This window comes from Panulirus ornatus, chromosome 42, assembly GCF_036320965.1.
Source record: "Panulirus ornatus isolate Po-2019 chromosome 42, ASM3632096v1, whole genome shotgun sequence".
Classification (NCBI taxonomy): Eukaryota; Metazoa; Arthropoda; class Malacostraca; order Decapoda; family Palinuridae; genus Panulirus; species Panulirus ornatus.
In genome coordinates this window covers 23,757,770-23,776,411 of record NC_092265.1, presented here as the reverse complement: position 1 = coordinate 23,776,411, position 18,642 = coordinate 23,757,770, and the positions used below count along the sequence as shown (strand labels likewise).

At 41.3% G+C, this 18,642-nt stretch overlaps 1 protein-coding gene across 12 annotated transcripts in view; it reads right to left on the bottom strand.

Moving 5' to 3' along the window:
- LOC139761978 (protein turtle homolog B-like) overlaps nt 1-18,642 on the bottom strand; it is a 514,207-nt gene that overhangs the window by 148,960 nt on the left and 346,605 nt on the right. For 5 of the 12 annotated variants that reach the window (XM_071686729.1, XM_071686731.1, XM_071686728.1 and 2 more), the window contains one exon: nt 2,002-2,079. The exons of 4 other annotated variants lie outside the window; for them this stretch is intronic. In XM_071686729.1, the coding sequence (XP_071542830.1) occupies nt 2,002-2,079 (78 nt within the window). Of the gene's footprint in view, nt 1-2,001; nt 2,080-13,934; nt 14,022-18,642 lie in introns of all 12 variants that reach the window. 3 more of the 12 variants (XM_071686726.1, XM_071686724.1, XM_071686727.1) reach the window with 1 other exon arrangement.

Here is an 18,642-nt window from a genome sequence, read left to right as displayed (position 1 = left end):
GGAAAAAAGCAATTTGCTGAATCAGTATGTATCTTTTTTTTAATACAGGTGTGCTTAACTTCATGTTTATTTTGATTATCTTTTCCAGTACTTTACAGATAACAGAAAAACCAGTCTGGATTTCATCAAATTCCCCAGTCTCCTTTCTTAAAGACAACCTCAACATATGGCTTCAACTTATCAAGCACTACACCTTCCTCTTGTGACAAACTAAACAATATTTTGAGTGGCTTATCAATGTATCTGCACATTCCTTTAACTTGTAGGACAAGATTTAACAAGACTATGAGCCTTACGAGGGCTATGCTATCTAAGAGTTTGGTTACATCATTTTTATCAATTTAAGAGCCTTTAAAGACCTTCTTTCCAACCATATCTTATAAAAACTGAGTCTTATAAGAGGTTAGTTATATAAGAGTATGGTTGCATCTTTTCTATCAGTTTCAGAGCCTTTCAAGACCTCTTTCCCAACCCATATTGCTGGTGTTGCAACTTTAGCATTCTCCACTGTGAAAACTCCTTTAACTTTATCTTTCATCTTTGAACATATTTCTTCCTCATCTTCAATATCTCTTCCCTCTGAATACTCTATCCTAAATAGCTGCTCTGTAAATGAAAATATGCTTTTGGTGAACTTATCGAAAAAATTCGGATTACAGTTTCGTCCAAGAAAACTTTTTCAAACTTTCTCTGCTCTTCTCTTCTTCTGTTGCAGTACTCATTTCTAACTCTCTTATACCTTCCAAATGCTGATTGGCTATTGTTTTGCCTATCTCCCTTTGGTAATGTATCTCTACTCTTTTCTTTTTTGACATCATATGGTGAGCCACATCTTTTCCAACCTTTCTCCTCTGTTTGCATCCAATGGTAACCATGTTCCAACTCCTTGTAATTTCAGAGAACCTTCCATGACAGTGGTATATAGAGTTTGGTTACAGAATAACATTACCCAACCTACATTCACAAAGAACTTGTTCAGTTCTGTGAAGTTGTCATGATAATACTTTCCCTTTGAGTCCTGTTTACCATTTTTAACCACAGTCAAACCCAATCATGACATGATAACTTTTCCTAATTGGTGTATCATATGTGATATGTTCTACACTCCTATGTGAAAGAACAAGGTCCAGCAATGATGGTACATCAGCTCTTCTGACTTTTGTACACTCAGTGATGTGCTGATACAGATAATACTGTGTTTATGTTCTAAGAACTTGTGTCATGGATCATGACTCTATATCTCCAAGAGAATGTATATTCTCCTTGTGTATAAGTGTGTATGCAAGTTCATGTAATTACTTATTTGTAATTACCTTTCTCTCCCAAACTGATATCTACAAAGTCTTTCTCCTGCAAGATAACAATTGTAAATGGGCCTCCTTTCACTGTGCCTCATTTACTCCTGTTGAACTTCATCAGCCCTCTATGTCCTTAAAAGCAAGAGTCTGTCTTCACCTCTGTAGTTTATGAGTGTATGTATGAATGTGCATTTGTAAGAATGTGTGAAAGATTAGTGGGTGGTTAGTACCACATGAACATTAACTTATAAACATCATACTGAAATATACATATGAGCAACCTTTATTAAACACTGCTAACACAAAAATGGAAACAATAATAAAAATCTCAATTCTGTGGTGAAGAATTCACTAAAAGGGCACCAGAATATGACGTGTTTAGTGGGCTTGGACATCTAAGAAGAAAGTTACTTAAAAGTATTGAGATAAATCTGAGGGTGTTGAAAATGAGTAAGATAATATTTAGCCAAATTTTACTATGGTACCCCAATACTTCTGGTAAATAATATTCTTGGTAACTGGGATACTATGACAGATCTAAAACTTATGCAAAATAATATCAAAGCAGAAAAAATAATTCATTCTAAGGCCTATGTTTTAAGGATTTTTGAACATCAAACTTAGATATGAAGCATCTGTACTGCAACAAAACAAAATAATCACTAATTCATGACAAAATAAAAATAACTGAAAAAAGCAATACCTGCAGGGTTCACTATCGCTGGAATGTATGTTGAGCCAGAAGAATCAGTTGGGAACACAACCATGCTATAATCATATACTGCAAAATGATGTATTACAAATTAGCTATAAAGGGAAAAAAATCATAAATGCATTAAAATAAAAAGATGAATAAATATATACTTATGTGTATATTTTAAATATATATATATATATATATATATATATATATATATATATATATATATATATATATATATATATATATATATATATATGTAAAATATATATATATATATATATATATATATATATATATATATATATATATATATATATATATATATTATCCCTGGGGATAGGGGAGAAAGAATACTTCCCACGCATTCCCTGCGTGTCGTAGGAGGCGACTAAAAGGGGAGGGAGCTGGGGGCTAGAAATCCTCCCCTCTCGTTCATTTTTTTTAATTTTCCAAAAGAAGAAACAGAGAACGAGGCCAGGTGAGGATATTCCCTCAGAGGCCCAGTCCTCTGTTCTTAATGCTACCTTGCTAACACGGGAAATGGCAAATAGTATGAAAGAAAAACAAAAAGATATATATATATATATATATATATATATATATATATGATAGAGTTGATAGAGATGCTCTGTGGAAGGTATTAAGAATATATGGTGTGGGAGGCAAGTTGTTAGAAGCAGTGAAAAGTTTTTATCGAGGATGTAAGGCATGTGTACGTGTAGGAAGAGAGGAAAGTGATTGGTTCTCAGTGAATGCAGGTTTGCGGCAGGGGTGTGTGATGTCTCCATGGTTGTTTAATTTGTTTATGGATGGGGTTGTTAGGGAGGTGAATGCAAGAGTTTTGGAAAGAGGGGCAAGTATGAAGTCTGTTGGGGATGAGAGAGCTTGGGAAGTGAGTCAGTTGTTGTTCGCTGATGATACAGCGCTGGTGGCTGATTCATGTGAGAAACTGCAGAAGCTGGTGACTGAGTTTGGTAAAGTGTGTGAAAGAAGAAAGTTAAGAGTAAATGTGAATAAGAGCAAGGTTATTAGGTACAGTAGGGTTGAGGGTCAAGTCAACTGGGAGGTAAGTTTGAATTGAGAAAAACTGGAGGAAGTAAAGTGTTTTAGATGTCTGGGAGTGGATCTGGCAGCGGATGGAACCATGGAAGCGGAAGTGGATCATAGGGTGGGGGAGATGGCGAAAATCCTGGGAGCCTTGAAGAATGTGTGGAAGTCGAGAACATTATCTCGGAAAGCAAAAATGGGTATGCATGAAGGAATAGTGGTTCCAACAATGTTGTATGGTTGCGAGCCGTGGGCTATGGATAGAGTTGTGTGCAGGAGGGTGGATGTGCTGGAAATGAGATGTTTGAGGACAATGTGTGGTGTGAGGTGCTTTGATCGAGTAAGTAATGTAAGGGCAAGAGAGATGTGTGGAAATAAAAAGAGCACGGTTGAGAGAGCACAAGAGGGTGTTTTGAAATGGTTTGGGCACATGGAGAGAATGAGTGAGGAAAGATTGACCAAGAGGATATATGTGTCGGAGGTGGAGGGGACGAGGAGAAGTGGGAGACCAAATTGGAGGTGGAAAGATGGAGTGAAAAAGATTTTGAGTGATCGGGGCCTTAACATGCATGAGGGTGAAAGGCGGGCAAGGAATAAAGTGAATTGGATCGATGTGATATACCAGGGTTGATGTGCTGTCAGCGGATTGAATCAGGGCATGTGAAGCGTCTGGGGTAAACCATGGAAAGTTGTGTGGGGCCTGGATGTGGAAAGGGAGCTGTGGTTTCGGGCATTATTGCATGACAGCTATAGATGGAGTGTTAACGAATGGGGCCTTTGTTGTTTTTTCCTAGCGCTACCTCGCACACATGAGGGGGGAGGGGGATGGTATTCCATGTGTAGCGAGGTGGCGATGGGAATGAATAAAGGCAGACAGTGTGAATTGTGTGCATGGGTATATATGTATGTGTCTGTGTGTGTATATATATGTGTACATTGAGATGTATAGGTATGTATATTTGCGTGTGTGGACGTGTATGTATATACATGTGTATGGGGGTAGGTTGGGCCATTTCTTTCGTCTGTTTCCTTGCACTTCCTCGCAAACGCAGGAGACAGCGACAGAGCAAAATAGAGAGAGGCATTTGGACGATTTTTGCAGGGAAAAAATGCAATTGAGTGGGAGACGTATAAAAGAAAGAGACAGGAGGTCAAGAGAAAGGTGCAAGAGGTGAAAAAAAGGGCAAATGAGAGTTGGGGTGAGAGAGTATCATTAAATTTTAGGGAGAATAAAAAGATGTTCTGGAAGGAGGTAAATAAAGTGCGTAAGACAAAGGAGCAAATGGGAACTTCAGTGAAGGGCGCAAATGGGGAGGTGATAACAAGTAGTGGTGATGTGAGAAGGAGATGGAGTGAGTATTTTGAAGGTTTGTTGAATGTGTTTGATGATAGAGTGGCAGATATAGGGTGTTTTGGTCGAGGTGGTGTGCAAAGTGAGAGGGTTAGGGAAAATGATTTGGTAAACAGAGAAGAGGTAGTAAAAGCTTTGCGGAAGATGAAAGCCGGCAAGGCAGCAGGTTTGGATGGTATTGCAGTGGAATTTATTAAAAAAGGGGGTGACTGTATTGTTGACTGGTTGGTAAGGTTATTTAATGTATGTATGACTCACGGTGAGGTGCCTGAGAATTGGCGGAATGCGTGCATAGTGCCATTGTACAAAGGCAAAGGGGATAAGAGTGAGTGCTCAAATTACAGAGGTATAAGTTTGTTGAGTATTCCTGGTAAATTATATGGGAGGGTATTGATTGAGAGGGTGAAGGCATGTACAGAGCATCAGATTGGGGAAGAGCAGTGTGGTTTCAGAAGTGGTAGAGGATGTGTGGATCAGGTGTTTGCTTTGAAGAATGTATGTGAGAAATACTTAGAAAAGCAAATGGATTTGTATGTAGCATTTATGGATCTGGAGAAGGCATATGATAGAGTTGATAGAGATGCTCTGTGGAAGGTGTTAAGAATATATGGTGTGGGAGGTAAGTTGTTAAAAGCAGTGAAAAGTTTTTATCGAGGATGTAAGGCATGTGTACGTGTAGGAAGGGAGGAAAGTGATTGGTTCTCAGTGAATGTAGGTTTGCGGCAGGGGTGTGTGATGTCTCCATGGTTGTTTAATTTGTATATGGATGGGGTTGTTAGGGAGGTAAATGCAAGAGTTTTGGAAAGAGGGGCAAGTATGAAGTCTGTTGGGGATGAAAGAGCTTGGGAAGTGAGTCAGTTGTTGTTCGCTGATGATACAGCGCTGGTGGCTGATTCATGTGAGAAACTGCAGAAGCTGGTGACTGAGTTTGGTAAAGTGTGTGAAAGAAGAAAGTTAAGAGTAAATGTGAATAAGAGCAAGGTTATTAGGTACAGTAGGGTTGAAGGTCAAGTCAATTGGGAGGTGAGTCTGAATGGAGAAAAACTGGAGGAAGTGAAGTGTTTTAGATATCTGGGAGTGGATCTGGCAGCAGATGGAACCATGGAAGCAGAAGTGGATCATAGCGTGGGGGAGGGGGCGAAAATTCTGGGAGCCTTGAAGAATGTGTGGAAGTCGAGAACATTATCTCAGAAAGCAAAAATGGGGATGTTTGAAGGAATAGTGGTTCCAACAATGTTGTATGGTTGCGAGGCGTGGGCTATGGATAGAGTTGTGTGCAGGAGGATGGATGTGCTGGAAATGAGATGTTTGAGGACAATGTGTGGTGTGAGGTGGTTTGATCGAGTAAGTAACGAAAGGGTAAGAGAGATGTGTGGAAATAAAAAGAGCGTGGTTGAGAGAGCAGAAGAGGGTGTTTTGAAATGGTTTGGGCACATGGAGAGAATGAGTGAGGAAAGATTGACCAAGAGGATATATGTGTCGGAGGTGGAGGGAACGAGGAGAAGAGGGAGACCAAATTGGAGGTGGAAAGATGGAGTGAAAAAGATTTTGTGTGATCGGGGCCTGAACATGCAGGAGGGTGAAAGGAGGGCAAGGAATAGAGTGAATTGGAGCGATGTGGTATACCGGGGTTGACGTGCTGTCAGTGGATTGAATCAGGGCATGTGAAGCGTCTGGGGTAAACCATGGAAAGCTGTGTAGGTATGTATAGTTGCGTGTGTGGATGTATATATAAACATGTGTATGTGGGTGGGTTGGGCCATTTCTTTCGTCTGTTTCCTTGCGCTACCTCGCAAACGTGGGAGACAGCGACAAAGTATAATAAAAAAAAATATATATATATATATATATATATATATATATATATATATATATATATATATATATTTTTTTTTTTTTTAAATTTTCCAAAAGAAGGAACAGAGAAAGGGGCCATATGAGGATATTCCCTCAAAGGCCCAGTCCTCTGTTCTTAACGCTACCTCGCTAATGCGGGAAATGGCGAATAGTATGAAAAAAAAAAAAATATATATATATATATATATATATATATATATATATATATATGATAGAGTTGATAGAGATGCTCTGTGGAAGGTATTAAGAATATATTGTGTGGGAGGCAAGTTGTTAGAAGCAGTGAAAGGTTTTTATCGAGGATGTAAGGCATGTGTACGTGTAGGAAGAGAGGAAAGTGATTGGTTCTCAGTGAATGTAGGTTTGCGGCACGGGTGTTTGATGTCTCCATGGTTGTTTAATTTGTTTATGGATGGGGTTGTTAGGGAGGTAAATGCAAGAGTTTTGGAAAGAGGGGCAAGTATGAAGTCTGTTGTGGATGAGAGAGCTTGGAAAGTGAGTCAGTTGTTGTTTGCTGATGATACAGCGCTGGTGGCTGATTCATGTGAGAAACTGCAGAAGCTGGCGACTGAGTTTGGTAAAGTATGTGAAAGAAGAAAGTTAAGAGTAAATGTGAATAAGAGCAAGGTTATTAGGTACAGTAGGGTTGAGGGTCAAGTCAATTGGGAGGTAAGTTTGAATGGAGAAAAACTGGAGGAAGTAAAGTGTTTTAGATATCTGGGAGTGGATCTGGCAGCGGATGGAACCATGGAAGCGGAAGTGGATCATAGGGTGGGGGAGGGGGTGAAAATCCTGGAAAAGCCTTGAAGAATGTGTGGAAGTCGAGAACATTATCTCCGAAAGCAAAAATGGGTATGTTTGAAGGAATAGTGGTTCCAACAATGTTGTATGGTTGCGAGGCGTGGGCTATGGATAGAGTTGTGCGCAGGAGGATGGATGTGCTGGAAATGAGATGTTTGAGGACAATGTGTGGCGTGAGGTGGTTTGATCGAGTAAGTAACGTAAGGGTAAGAGAGATGTGTGGAAATAAAAAGAGTGTGGTTGAGAGAGCAGAAGAGGATGTTTTGAAATGGTTTGGGCACATGGAGAGAATGAGTGAGGAAAGATTGACCAAGAGGATATATGTGTCGGAGGTGGAGGGAACGAGGAGAAGTGGGAGACTAAATTGGAGGTGGAAAGATGGAGTGAAAAAGATTTTGTGTGATCCGGGCCTGAACATGCAGGAGGGTGAAAGGAGGGCAAGGAATAGAGTGAATTGGATCGATGTGGTATACTGGGGTTGACGTGCTGTCAGTGGATTGAATCAGGGCATGTGAGGTGTCTGGGGTAAACCATGGAAAGCTGTGTAGGTATGTATATTTGCGTGTGTGGACGTATGTATATACATGTGTATGGGGGTGGTTTGGGCCATTTCTTTCGTCTGTTTCCTTGCGCTACCTCGCAAACGCGGGAGACAGCGACAAAGCAAAAAAAAATAAAAAAAATATATATATATATATATATATATATATATATATATATATATATATATATATATATATATATATATATATTTATATAGCGAGGTAGCGCAAGGAAACAGACGAAAGAATGGCCCAACCCACCCACATACACATGTATATACATATACGTCCACACATGCAAATATACATACCTATACATCTCAACGTATACATATATATACACACACAGACATATACATATATACACATGTACAGAATTCATACTGTCTGCCTTTATTCCTTCCCATCGCCACCCCGCTACACATGAAATTACAGCCCCCTCCCCCCTCATGTGCGCGAGGTAGCACTAGGAAAAGACAACAAAGGCCACATTCGTTCACACTCACTCTTTAGCTGTCATGTAATAATGCACCGAAACCACAGCTCCCTTTCCACATCCAGGCCCCACAGAACTTTCCATGGTTTACCCCAGACGCTTCACAGGCCCTGGTTCAATCCACTGACAGCATGTCGACCCCAGTATACCACATCGTTCCAATTCACTCTATTCCTTGCAAGCCTTTCATCCTCCTGCATGTTCAGGCCCTGACCACTCAAAATCTTTTTCACTCCATCTCTCCACCTCCAATTAGGTCTCCCACTTCTCCTAGTTCCCTCCAACTCTGACACATATATCCTTTTGGTCAATCTTTCCTCACTCATTCTCTCCATGTGACCAAACCATCTCAAAACACCATCTTCTCTCTCAACCACACTCTTTTTATTACCACAAACCTCTCTTACCCTATCATTACTTATTCAATCAAACCACCTCACACCACATATTGTCCTCAAACATCTCATTACCAGCACATCCACCCTCCTCCGCACAACTCTATCTACAGCCCACGCCTCGCAACCATATAATATTGTTGGAACCACTATTACTTCAAACATACCCATTTTTGCTTTCCAAGTTAACGTTCTTGACTTCCACACATTTTACAACGTTCCCAGAACTTTCGCCCCCTCCCCCACCCTATGATTCACTTCCACTTACATGGTTCCATCTGCTGCCTAATCTACTCCCAGATATCTAAAACACTTCACTTTCTCCAGTTTTTCTCCAATCAAACTTACCTTCCAATTGACTTGTCCCTCAACCCTACTGTACCTAATAACCTTGCTCTTATTCACATTCACTCTCAGCTTTCTTCTTTCACACACTTTACCAAACTCAATCACCAGCTTCTGCAGCTTCTCACCCGAATCAGCCACCAGCGCTGTATCATCAGCAAACAAGAACTGATTCACTTCCCAAGCTCTCTCATCCACAACAGACTCCATACTTGCCCCTCTTTCCAAAACTCTTGCATTCGCCTCCCTAACAACCCCATCCATAAACAAATTAAACAACCATGGAGACATCACACACCCCTGCCGCAAACCAACATTCACCAAGAACCAATCACTTTCCTCTCTTCCCACTTCTACATATGCCTTTCATCCTTGATAAAACCTTTTCAGTGCTTCTCGCAACTTACCTACCACACCATATACTCTTAATACCTTCCACAAAAGCATCTCTATCAACTCTATCATATGCTTTCTCCAGATCCATAAATGTTACATACAAATCCATCTGCTTTTCTAAGTATTTCTTTCATACATTCTTCAAAGCAAACACCTTATCCACACATCCTCTACCACTTCTGAAACCACACTGCTCTTTCCTAATCTGATGCTCCATATATGCCTTTACCCTTTCAGTCAATACCCTTCCATATAATTTCCTAGGAATACTCAACTAACTTCTACCTCTGCAATTTGAACACTCACCCTTATCCCCTTTGCCTTCATACCATGGCACTATGTATGCATTCTGCCTTAAACCATGGCACTATGTATGCATTCTGCCTATCCTCAGGCACCTCACCGTGAACCATACATACACTGAATATCCATACCAACCAGTCAACAACACAGTCACCCCCTTATTTATTAAATTCCACTGCAATACCATCCAAACCCACCACTTTGCTGGCTTTCATCTTCCGCAAAGCTTTCACTACCTCTTCTCTGTTTACCACACCAATCTCCCTGACCATCTCACTTCACACACCACCTCAACCAAAATACCCTATATCTGCCACTCTATCATCAAACACATTCAATAAACCCTTAAAATACTCACTCCATCTCCTTCTCACTTTACCACTACTTGTTATTACCTCCCCATTAGACCCTTCACCGATGTTCCCATTTGTTCTCTTGTCTTCCAAAACATCTTTTTATTCTCCCCAAAATTTAATGGTACTCTCTCACCCCAACTCTAATATATCCTCTTTTTCACCTCTTGCACCTTTCTCTTAACCTCCTGCCTCTATTTTATACATCTCCCAGTCATTTATACAATATATATTTATTTATTTTCATTATTTTGCTTTCTCGCTGTCTCCCGCATTAGCGAGGTAGCGCAAGGAAACAGACGAAAGAATGGCCCAACCCACCCACATACACATGTATATACATACACATCTACACATGCAAATATACATACCTATATATCTCAATGTACACATATATATACACACACAGACATATACATATATACACATGTACAGAATTCATACTGTCTGCCTTTATTTATTCCCATCGCCACCTCGCCACACATGGAATAACAGCCCCCTCCCCCCTCATGTGTGCGAGTTAGCGCTAGGAAAAGACAACAAAGGCCACATTCATTCACACTCAGTCTCTAGCTGTCATGTAATAATGCACCGAAACCACAGCTCCCTTTCCACATCCAGGCCCCACAGGACTTTCCATGGTTTACCCCAGACGCTTCACATGCCCTGGTTCAATCCGTTGACAGCACGTCGACCCCAGTATACCACATCGTTCCAATTCACTCTATTCCTTGCACGCCTTTCATCCTCCTGCATGTTCAGGCCCCGATCACTCAAAATCTTTTTCACTCCATCTTTCCACCTCCAATTTGGTCTCCCACTTCTCCTCGTTCCCTCCACATCTGACACATATATCCTCTTGGTCAATCTTTCCTCACTCATTCTCTTCATGTGACCAAACCATTTCAAAACACCCTCTTCTGCTTTCTCAACCACACTCTTTTTATTTCCACACATCTCTCTAACCCTTACATTACTTACTCGATCAAACCATCTCACACCACATATTGTCCTAAAACATCTCATTTCCAGCACATCCACCCTCCTGCGCACATATATATATATATACAGTTAAGAGTAAATGTGAATAAGAGCAAGGTTATTAGGTACAGTAGGGTTGAGGGTCAAGTCAATTGGGAGGTAAGTTTGAATGGAGAAAAACTGGAGGAAGTAAAGTGTTTTAGATATCTGGGAGTGGATCGGGCAGCGGATGGAACCATGGAAGCGGAAGTGGATCATAGGGTGGGGGAGGGGGCGAAAATCCTGGGAGCCTTGAAGAATGTGTGGAAGTCGAGAACATTATCTCGGAAAGCAAAAATGGGTATGTTTGAAGGAATAGTGGTTCCAACAATGTTGTATGGTTGCGAGGCGTGGGCTATGGATAGAGTTGTGCGCAGGAGGATGGATGTGCTGGAAATGAGATGTTTGAGGACAATGTGTGGTGTGAGGTGGTTTGATCGAGTAAGCAACGTAAGGGTAAGAGAGATGTGTGGAAATAAAAAGAGCGTGGTTGAGAGAGCAGAAGAGGGTGTTTTGAAATGGTTTGGGCACATGGAGAGAATGAGTGAGGAAAGATTGACCAAGAGGATATATGTGTCGGAGGTGGAGGGAACGAGGAGAAGTGGGAGACCAAATTGGAGGTGGAAAGATGGAGTGAAAAAGATTTTGTGTGATCGGGGCCTGAACATGCAGGAGGGTGAAAGGAGGGCAAGGAATAGAGTGAATTGGATCGATGTGGTATACCGGGGTTGACGTGCCGTCAGTGGATTGAATCAGGGCATGTGAAGCGTCTGGGGTAAACCATGGAAAGCTGTGTAGGTATGTATATTTGCGTGTGTGGACGTATGTATATACATGTGTATGGGGGTGGTTTGGGCCATTTCTTTCGTCTGTTTCCTTGCGCTACCTTGCAAACGCGGGAGACAGCAACAAAGCAAAAAAAAAAAAAAATATATATATACAGATTCACACTTGCTCACCTTAGCCACTCCTGATACCACTCTGCCCTGCAGGAAACAGCATCACCACCCCTGCGATAGCAAGGTAGCGCCAGGAAACATAACATGAAAGGCCACATCCACTCATATCCATTCTCTAGTTTATTATGTGTATTGCACTGAAACCACAGCTCCCTATCCACATCCAGGCCCCACAAAACTTTCCATGGTTACTCCAGACATTTCACATGCCCTGGTTCAGTCCGCTGACAGCAAGTTGACCTCGGTATACCACATCATTCCAATTCACTCTATTCCTTGTACACCTTTCTCTCTCCTGTATGTTCACGTCCCGATCACTCAAAATCTTTTTCACTTCATTCTTCCACCTCTAATTTGGTTACCTGAGTCTCCTTGTTCCCTCCACCGCTGACATATATATCCTCTTTGTCAACCCTTCCCCCCTCATTCTCTCCATATGTCCAAACCATTTTACACATGCTCTTCTGCTCTCTCAACCACACTCTTTTTAGTACGACACATCACTCTTACCCTTTCATTACTTACTTGATCAAAGCACCTCACACTTAATATTGCCCTTAAATGTTTTGCTTCCAACAAGTCCACCCTCCTCCACACAGCATTACCCATTGCCCTTGCCTTGCATCCATATAATATCGTTGAGACTACTAGTCCCTAAAACAAGACTATTTTTGCTATCCCAGGTAACATTTTCTCTTTCCACACACTCTTCAGCACTCCCAGAACCTCTGCCTCCTCACCTATCCTATAACTCATCTCCACTTCTATGGTGCCATTTGCTGCCATGTCCACTCCCAGATATCTAAAACACGTCCCCCAATTCTACTCCAGACTCACACCCACACTAATCTGCCCCTTAACCCTACTAAACCTAATAGCCTTGCTTTTATTGACATTCTCTTTCAACTTTCTCCTTTCATATACTCTTCCAAAAGCAGTCACAAACTTGTGCGATATCTCACTTGAATCTACCACCAGAGCTATATCGTCAGCAAACAACAACTGACTCACTTCCTTGGCCCTCTCATCCCCCACACACTGCATACTCTCCCCATATTCTCCCTCCCTCACCTCCCCATCCATAAACAAACAAAACAACCATGGTGACATCACACACCCCTGCCACAGACGAACCTTCACTTGGAACCATTCACTTTCCTCTTCCTACTTGTACACATGCCTTACACTCTTGATAAAAACTCCTCACTACTTCTGGCAGCTTTCCTCCCACACAATATATTCTTAAGACTTTCCAAAAGGCATCTCTATCAACCCTATCATATGCTTTGTCCAGGTCTATAAATGCCTCATACAAATCCCAGTTTCCTTAAGTATTTTTACACCCATTCTTTAAAGCAAACACCTGATCCTACATCCTCTACAACTTCTGAAACCACACGGCTCCATCCCAGTCTGATGTTCTGTACGTGCATTCACTCTCACTCACTATCCTCCCATACAATTTAACAGGTATACTCAACAAACTTACACCTCTGTAGTTTCAATACTCACCTTTATCCTCACTGCCTTATACAATGGCAAAATACATGCATTCTGTCAATCCAAACTTACTACTCAAAAACACAGGCAAGCATTATTGAAGAGGCATTCAGTTGCCTGCACTGTCTTAGCTAAAACAAAAAATCCTTAGAAACCCCACTATAATCCATATACACACTGAAAATCCTAACTAACCAACAAAGAATACAGTTTTCTCCTTTCTTAAGAAATACAACTGCATCACCATCTGCTCCAACAGTCTTGCCATATTTCATTTTATATAAGGCTTTCACTGCCTCCTCTCTTTACAGGACACCATTTCTTATAACTCTCACTTTGCATACCTCCCCATCTAAAACACATTACACCTGCCATTCTGTTGTCAAACTCATTCATCATTCCTTCAAAGTACTCTCTCTACTTCTTCTTCACCTCATCTCTGCCTATTACCACTTCCCCATCTGTCCTCTTCACCAATATTTCCATTTCTTTTCTTCTTTTTGCACAATATCAACTTCCTTCCAAAATGTTCTTTTATTCTCACTGAAGTTTGTTGATACTCACTCACCTGAACTCTCATCTGCCCTCTTTTTCAGCTCCTGCACCTTCCTCTTGACCTCCTGCTGCTTTCTCTTGTACATCTCCCACTCCTTCCCTGTAAATAACATCCATACATCTCTCTTTTCTCTTACACTAGCAACCTAAATTAGTCATCCCACCAATCACTACCCTTTCTCACCTGCCTATCTCCTACTTTTTGCATGCCACACACTTCTCTTGTACATGCTAGCACTGCTTCCTTAAACATTTCATATTCTTCACCCATTCCCCTAGCTTCATTCACTTTTATGTTTCATACTTGTCTGCCATTTCCCATGCTTGTGAGGTAACAAAAACAGATAAAAAAAAGAAATACTCACTCACATCCATTCTCTAGCTGTCATGTGTAAGGCACTGAAACCACAGCCAACTTTCCACAACATGGCTCAGCAGACCTCTCTGTGGTTTCCTCTGGCTGATTCATATACGTTGGTTCAGTCTACTGATAGCATGTCACCCTCTGTATATCACATTAATAAAATTTACTCTATTAACTCTATCTTGTGCATGCATTTCACCTTCATGTAAGTTCTTGCCCTGAGCACTGAAAATCTTACTCACTCCATCTTTCGATTTCCAAATTAGTCTCTCCTTCTAATTGTCCCATCCACTTCTGACACATATCCTCTTTATCAATCTCTCCTTACCCATTCTTTCCATAACAAACCATTTAAGTATACCTTCATCTCTCTCAACCATACTCTTCTTATTACCACACCTCTCTCTCACTCTATTATCAATCAACCTTTCTCATACCACATATTCTCCTCAAATGAATACATATATATATATATATATATATATATATATATATATATATATATATATATATATATATATATATCAGCCACCAGCGCTGTATCATCAGCGAACAACAACTGACTCATGTGAGAAACTGCAGAAGCTGTTGACTAAGTTTGGTAAAGTGTGTGAAAGAAGAAAGTTAAGAGTAAATGTGAATAAGAGCAAGGTTATTAGGTACAGTAGGGTTGAGGGTCAAGTCAATTGGGAAGTAAGTTTGAATGGAGAAAAACTGGAGGAAGTAAAGTGTTTTAGATATCTAGGAGTGGATCTGGCAGCGGATGGAACCATGGAAGCGGAAGTGGATCATAGGGTAGGGGAGGGGGCGAAAATTCTGGGAGCCTTCAAGAATGTGTGGAAGTCGAGAACATTATCTCGGAAAGCAAAAATGGGTATGTTTGAAGGAATAGTGGTTCCAACAATGTTGTATGGTTGCGAGGCGTGGGCTATGGATAGAGTTGTGCGCAGGAGGATGGATGTGCTGGAAATGAGATGTTTGAGGACAATGTGTGGTGTGAGGTGGTTTGATCGAGTAGGTAACATAAGGGTAAGAGAGATGTGTGGAAATAAAAAGAGCGTGGTTGAGAGAGCAGAAGAGGGTGTTTTGAAATGGTTTGGGCACATGGAGAGAATGAGTGAGGAAAGATTGACCAAGAGGATATATGTGTCGGAGGTGGAGGGAACGAGGAGAAGAGGGAGACCAAATTGGAAGTGGAAAGATGGAGTCAAAAAGATTTTGTGTGATCGGGGCCTGAACATGCAGGAGGGTGAAAGGAGGGCAAGGAATAGAGTGAATTGGAGCGATGTGGTATACCGGGGTTGACGTGCTGTCAGTGGATTGAATCGGGGCATGTGAAGCGTGTGGGGTAAACCATGGAAAGCTGTGTAGGTATGTATATTTTGTGTGTGTGCACGTATGTATATACATGTGTATGGGGGTGGGTTGGGCCATTTCTTTCGTCTGATTCCTTAAGCTACCTCGCAAACGCGGGAGACAGCAACAAAGCAAAAAAAAAAAAAAAAATATATATATATAATAAAATATAATATATATATATATATATATATATATTATCCCTGGGGATAGGGGAGAAAGAATACTTCCCACGTATTCCCTGCGTGTCGTAGAAGGCGACTAAAAGGGGAGGGAGTGGGTGGCTGGAAATCCTCCCCTCTCGTTTTTTTTTTTGATTTTCCAAAAGAAGGAACAGAGAAGGGGGCCAGGTGAGGATTTTCCCTCTAAGGCCCAGTCCTCTGTTCTTAACGCTACCTCGCAAATGCGGGAAATGGCGAATAGTATGAAAAAAAAAAATATATATATATATATATATATATATAGTAATGTGGCAGTTGAGGGAATAATTGGTATACATGGGGTATTCAGTGTTGTAAATGGAAATGGTGAAGAGCTTGTAGATTTATGTGCTGAAAAAGGACTGGTGATTGGGAATACCTGGTTTAAAAAGCGAGATATACATAAGTATACGTATGTAAGTAGGAAAGATGGCCAGAGAGCGTTATTGGATTACGTGTTAATTGACAGGCGCGCGAAAGAGAGACTTTTGGATGTTAATGTGCTGAGAGGTGCAACTGGAGGGATGTCTGATCATTATCTTGTGGAGGATAAGGTGAAGATTTGTATGGGTTTTCAGAAAAGAAGAGTGAATGTTGGGGTGAAGAGGGTGGTGAGAGTAAGTGAGCTTGGGAAGGAGACTTGTGTGAGGAAGTACCAAGAGAGACTGAGTACAGAATGGAAAAAGGTGAGAACAATGGAAGTAAGGGGAGTGGGGGAGGAATGGGATGTATTTAGGGAATCAGTGATGGATGGTGCAAAAGATGCTTGTGGCATGAGAAGAGTGGGAGGTGGGTTGATTAGAAAGGGTAGTGAGTGGTGGGATGAAGAAGTAAGATTATCAGTGAAAGAGAAGAGAGAGGCATTTGGGCGATTTTTGCAGGGAAAAAATGCAATTGAGTGGGAGATGTATAAAAGAAAGAGACAGGAGGTCAAGAGAAAGGTGCAAGAGGTGAAAAAGAGGGCAAATGAGAGTTGGGGTGAGACAGTATCATTAAATTTTAGGGAGAATAAAAAGATGTTCTGGAAGGAGGTAAATAAAGTGCGTAAGACAAGGGAGCAAATGGGAACTTCAGTGAAGGGCGCAAATGGGGAGGTGATAACAAGGAGTGGTGATGTGAGAAGGAGATGGAGTGAGTATTTTGAAGGTTTGTGAATGTGTTTGATGAGAGAGTGGCAGATATAGGGTGTTTTGGTCGAGGTGGTGTGCAAAGTGAGAGGGTTAGGGAAAATGATTTGGTAAACAGAGAAGAGGTAGTAAAAGCTTTACGGAAGATGAAAGCCGGCAAGGCAGCAGGTTTGGATGGTATTGCAGTGGAATTTATTAAAAAAGGGGGTGACTGTATTATTGGCTGGTTGGTAAGGTTATTTAATGTATGTATGACTCATGGTGAGGTGCCTGAGGATTGGCGGAATGCGTACATAGTGCCATTGTACAAAGGCAAAGGGGATAAGAGTTAGTGCTCAAATTACAGAGGTATAAGTTTGTTGAGTATTCCTGGTAAATTATATGGGAGGGTATTGACTGAGAGGGTGAGGGCATGTACAGAGCATCAGATTGGGGAAGAGCAGTGTGGTTTCAGAAGTGGTAGATGATGTGTGGATCAGGTGTTTCCTTTGAAGAATGTATGTGAGAAATACTTAGAAAAGCAAATGGATTTGTATGTAGCATTTATGTGAGAAACTGCAGAAGCTGGTGACTGAGTTTGGTAAAGTGTGTGAAAGAAGAAAGTTAAGAGTAAATGTGAATAAGAGCAAGGTTATTAGGTACAGTAGGGTTGAGGGTCAAGTCAATTGGGAGGTGAGTTTGAATGGAGAAAAACTGGAGGAAGTGAAGTGTTTTAGATATCTGGGAGTGGATCTAGCAGCGGATGGAAACATGGAAGCGGAAGTGGGTCATAGGGTGGGGGAGGGGGCGAAAATTCTGGGAGCCTTGAAGAATGTGTGGAAGTCGAGAACATTATCTCGGAAAGCAAAAATGGGTATGTTTGAAGGAATAGTGGTTCCAACAATGTTGTATGGTTGCGAGGCGTGGACTATGGATAGAGTTGTGCGCAGGAGGATGGATGTGCTGGAAATGAGATGTTTGAGGACAATGTGTGGTGTGAGGTGGTTTGATCGAGTAAGTAATGTAAGGGTAAGAGAGATGTGTGGAAATAAAAAGAGCATGGTTGAGAGAGCAGAAGAGGGTGTTTTGAAATGGTTTGGTCACATGGAGAGAATGAGTGAGGAAAGATTGACCAAGAGGATATATGTGTCGGAGGTGGAGGGAACAAGGAGAAGAGGGAGACCAAATTAGAGGTGGAAAGATGGAGTGAAAAAGATTTTGTGTGATCGGGGCCTGAACATGCAGGAGGGTGAAAGGAGGGCAAGGAATAGAGTGAATTGGAGCGATGTGGTATACCGGGGTTGACGTGCTGTCAGTGGATTGAATCAAGGCATGTGAAGCGTCTGGGGTAAACCATGGAAAGCTATGTAGGTATGTATATTTGCGTGTGTGGACGTATGTATATACATGTGTATGGGGGTGGGTTGGGCCATTTCTTTCATCTGTTTCCTTGCGCTACCTCGCAAACGCGGGAGACAGCGACAAAGCAAAAAAAGAAAAAAAAAAAAAAAAATTTATGGATCTGGAGAAGGCATATGATAGAGTTGATAGAGATGCTCTGTGGAAGGTATTAAGAATATATGGTGTGGGAGGCAAGTTGTTAGGAGCAGTGAAAAGTTTTTATCGAGGATGTAAGGCATGTGTACATGTAGGAAGAGAGGAAAGTGATTGGTTCTCAGTGAATGTAGGTTTGCG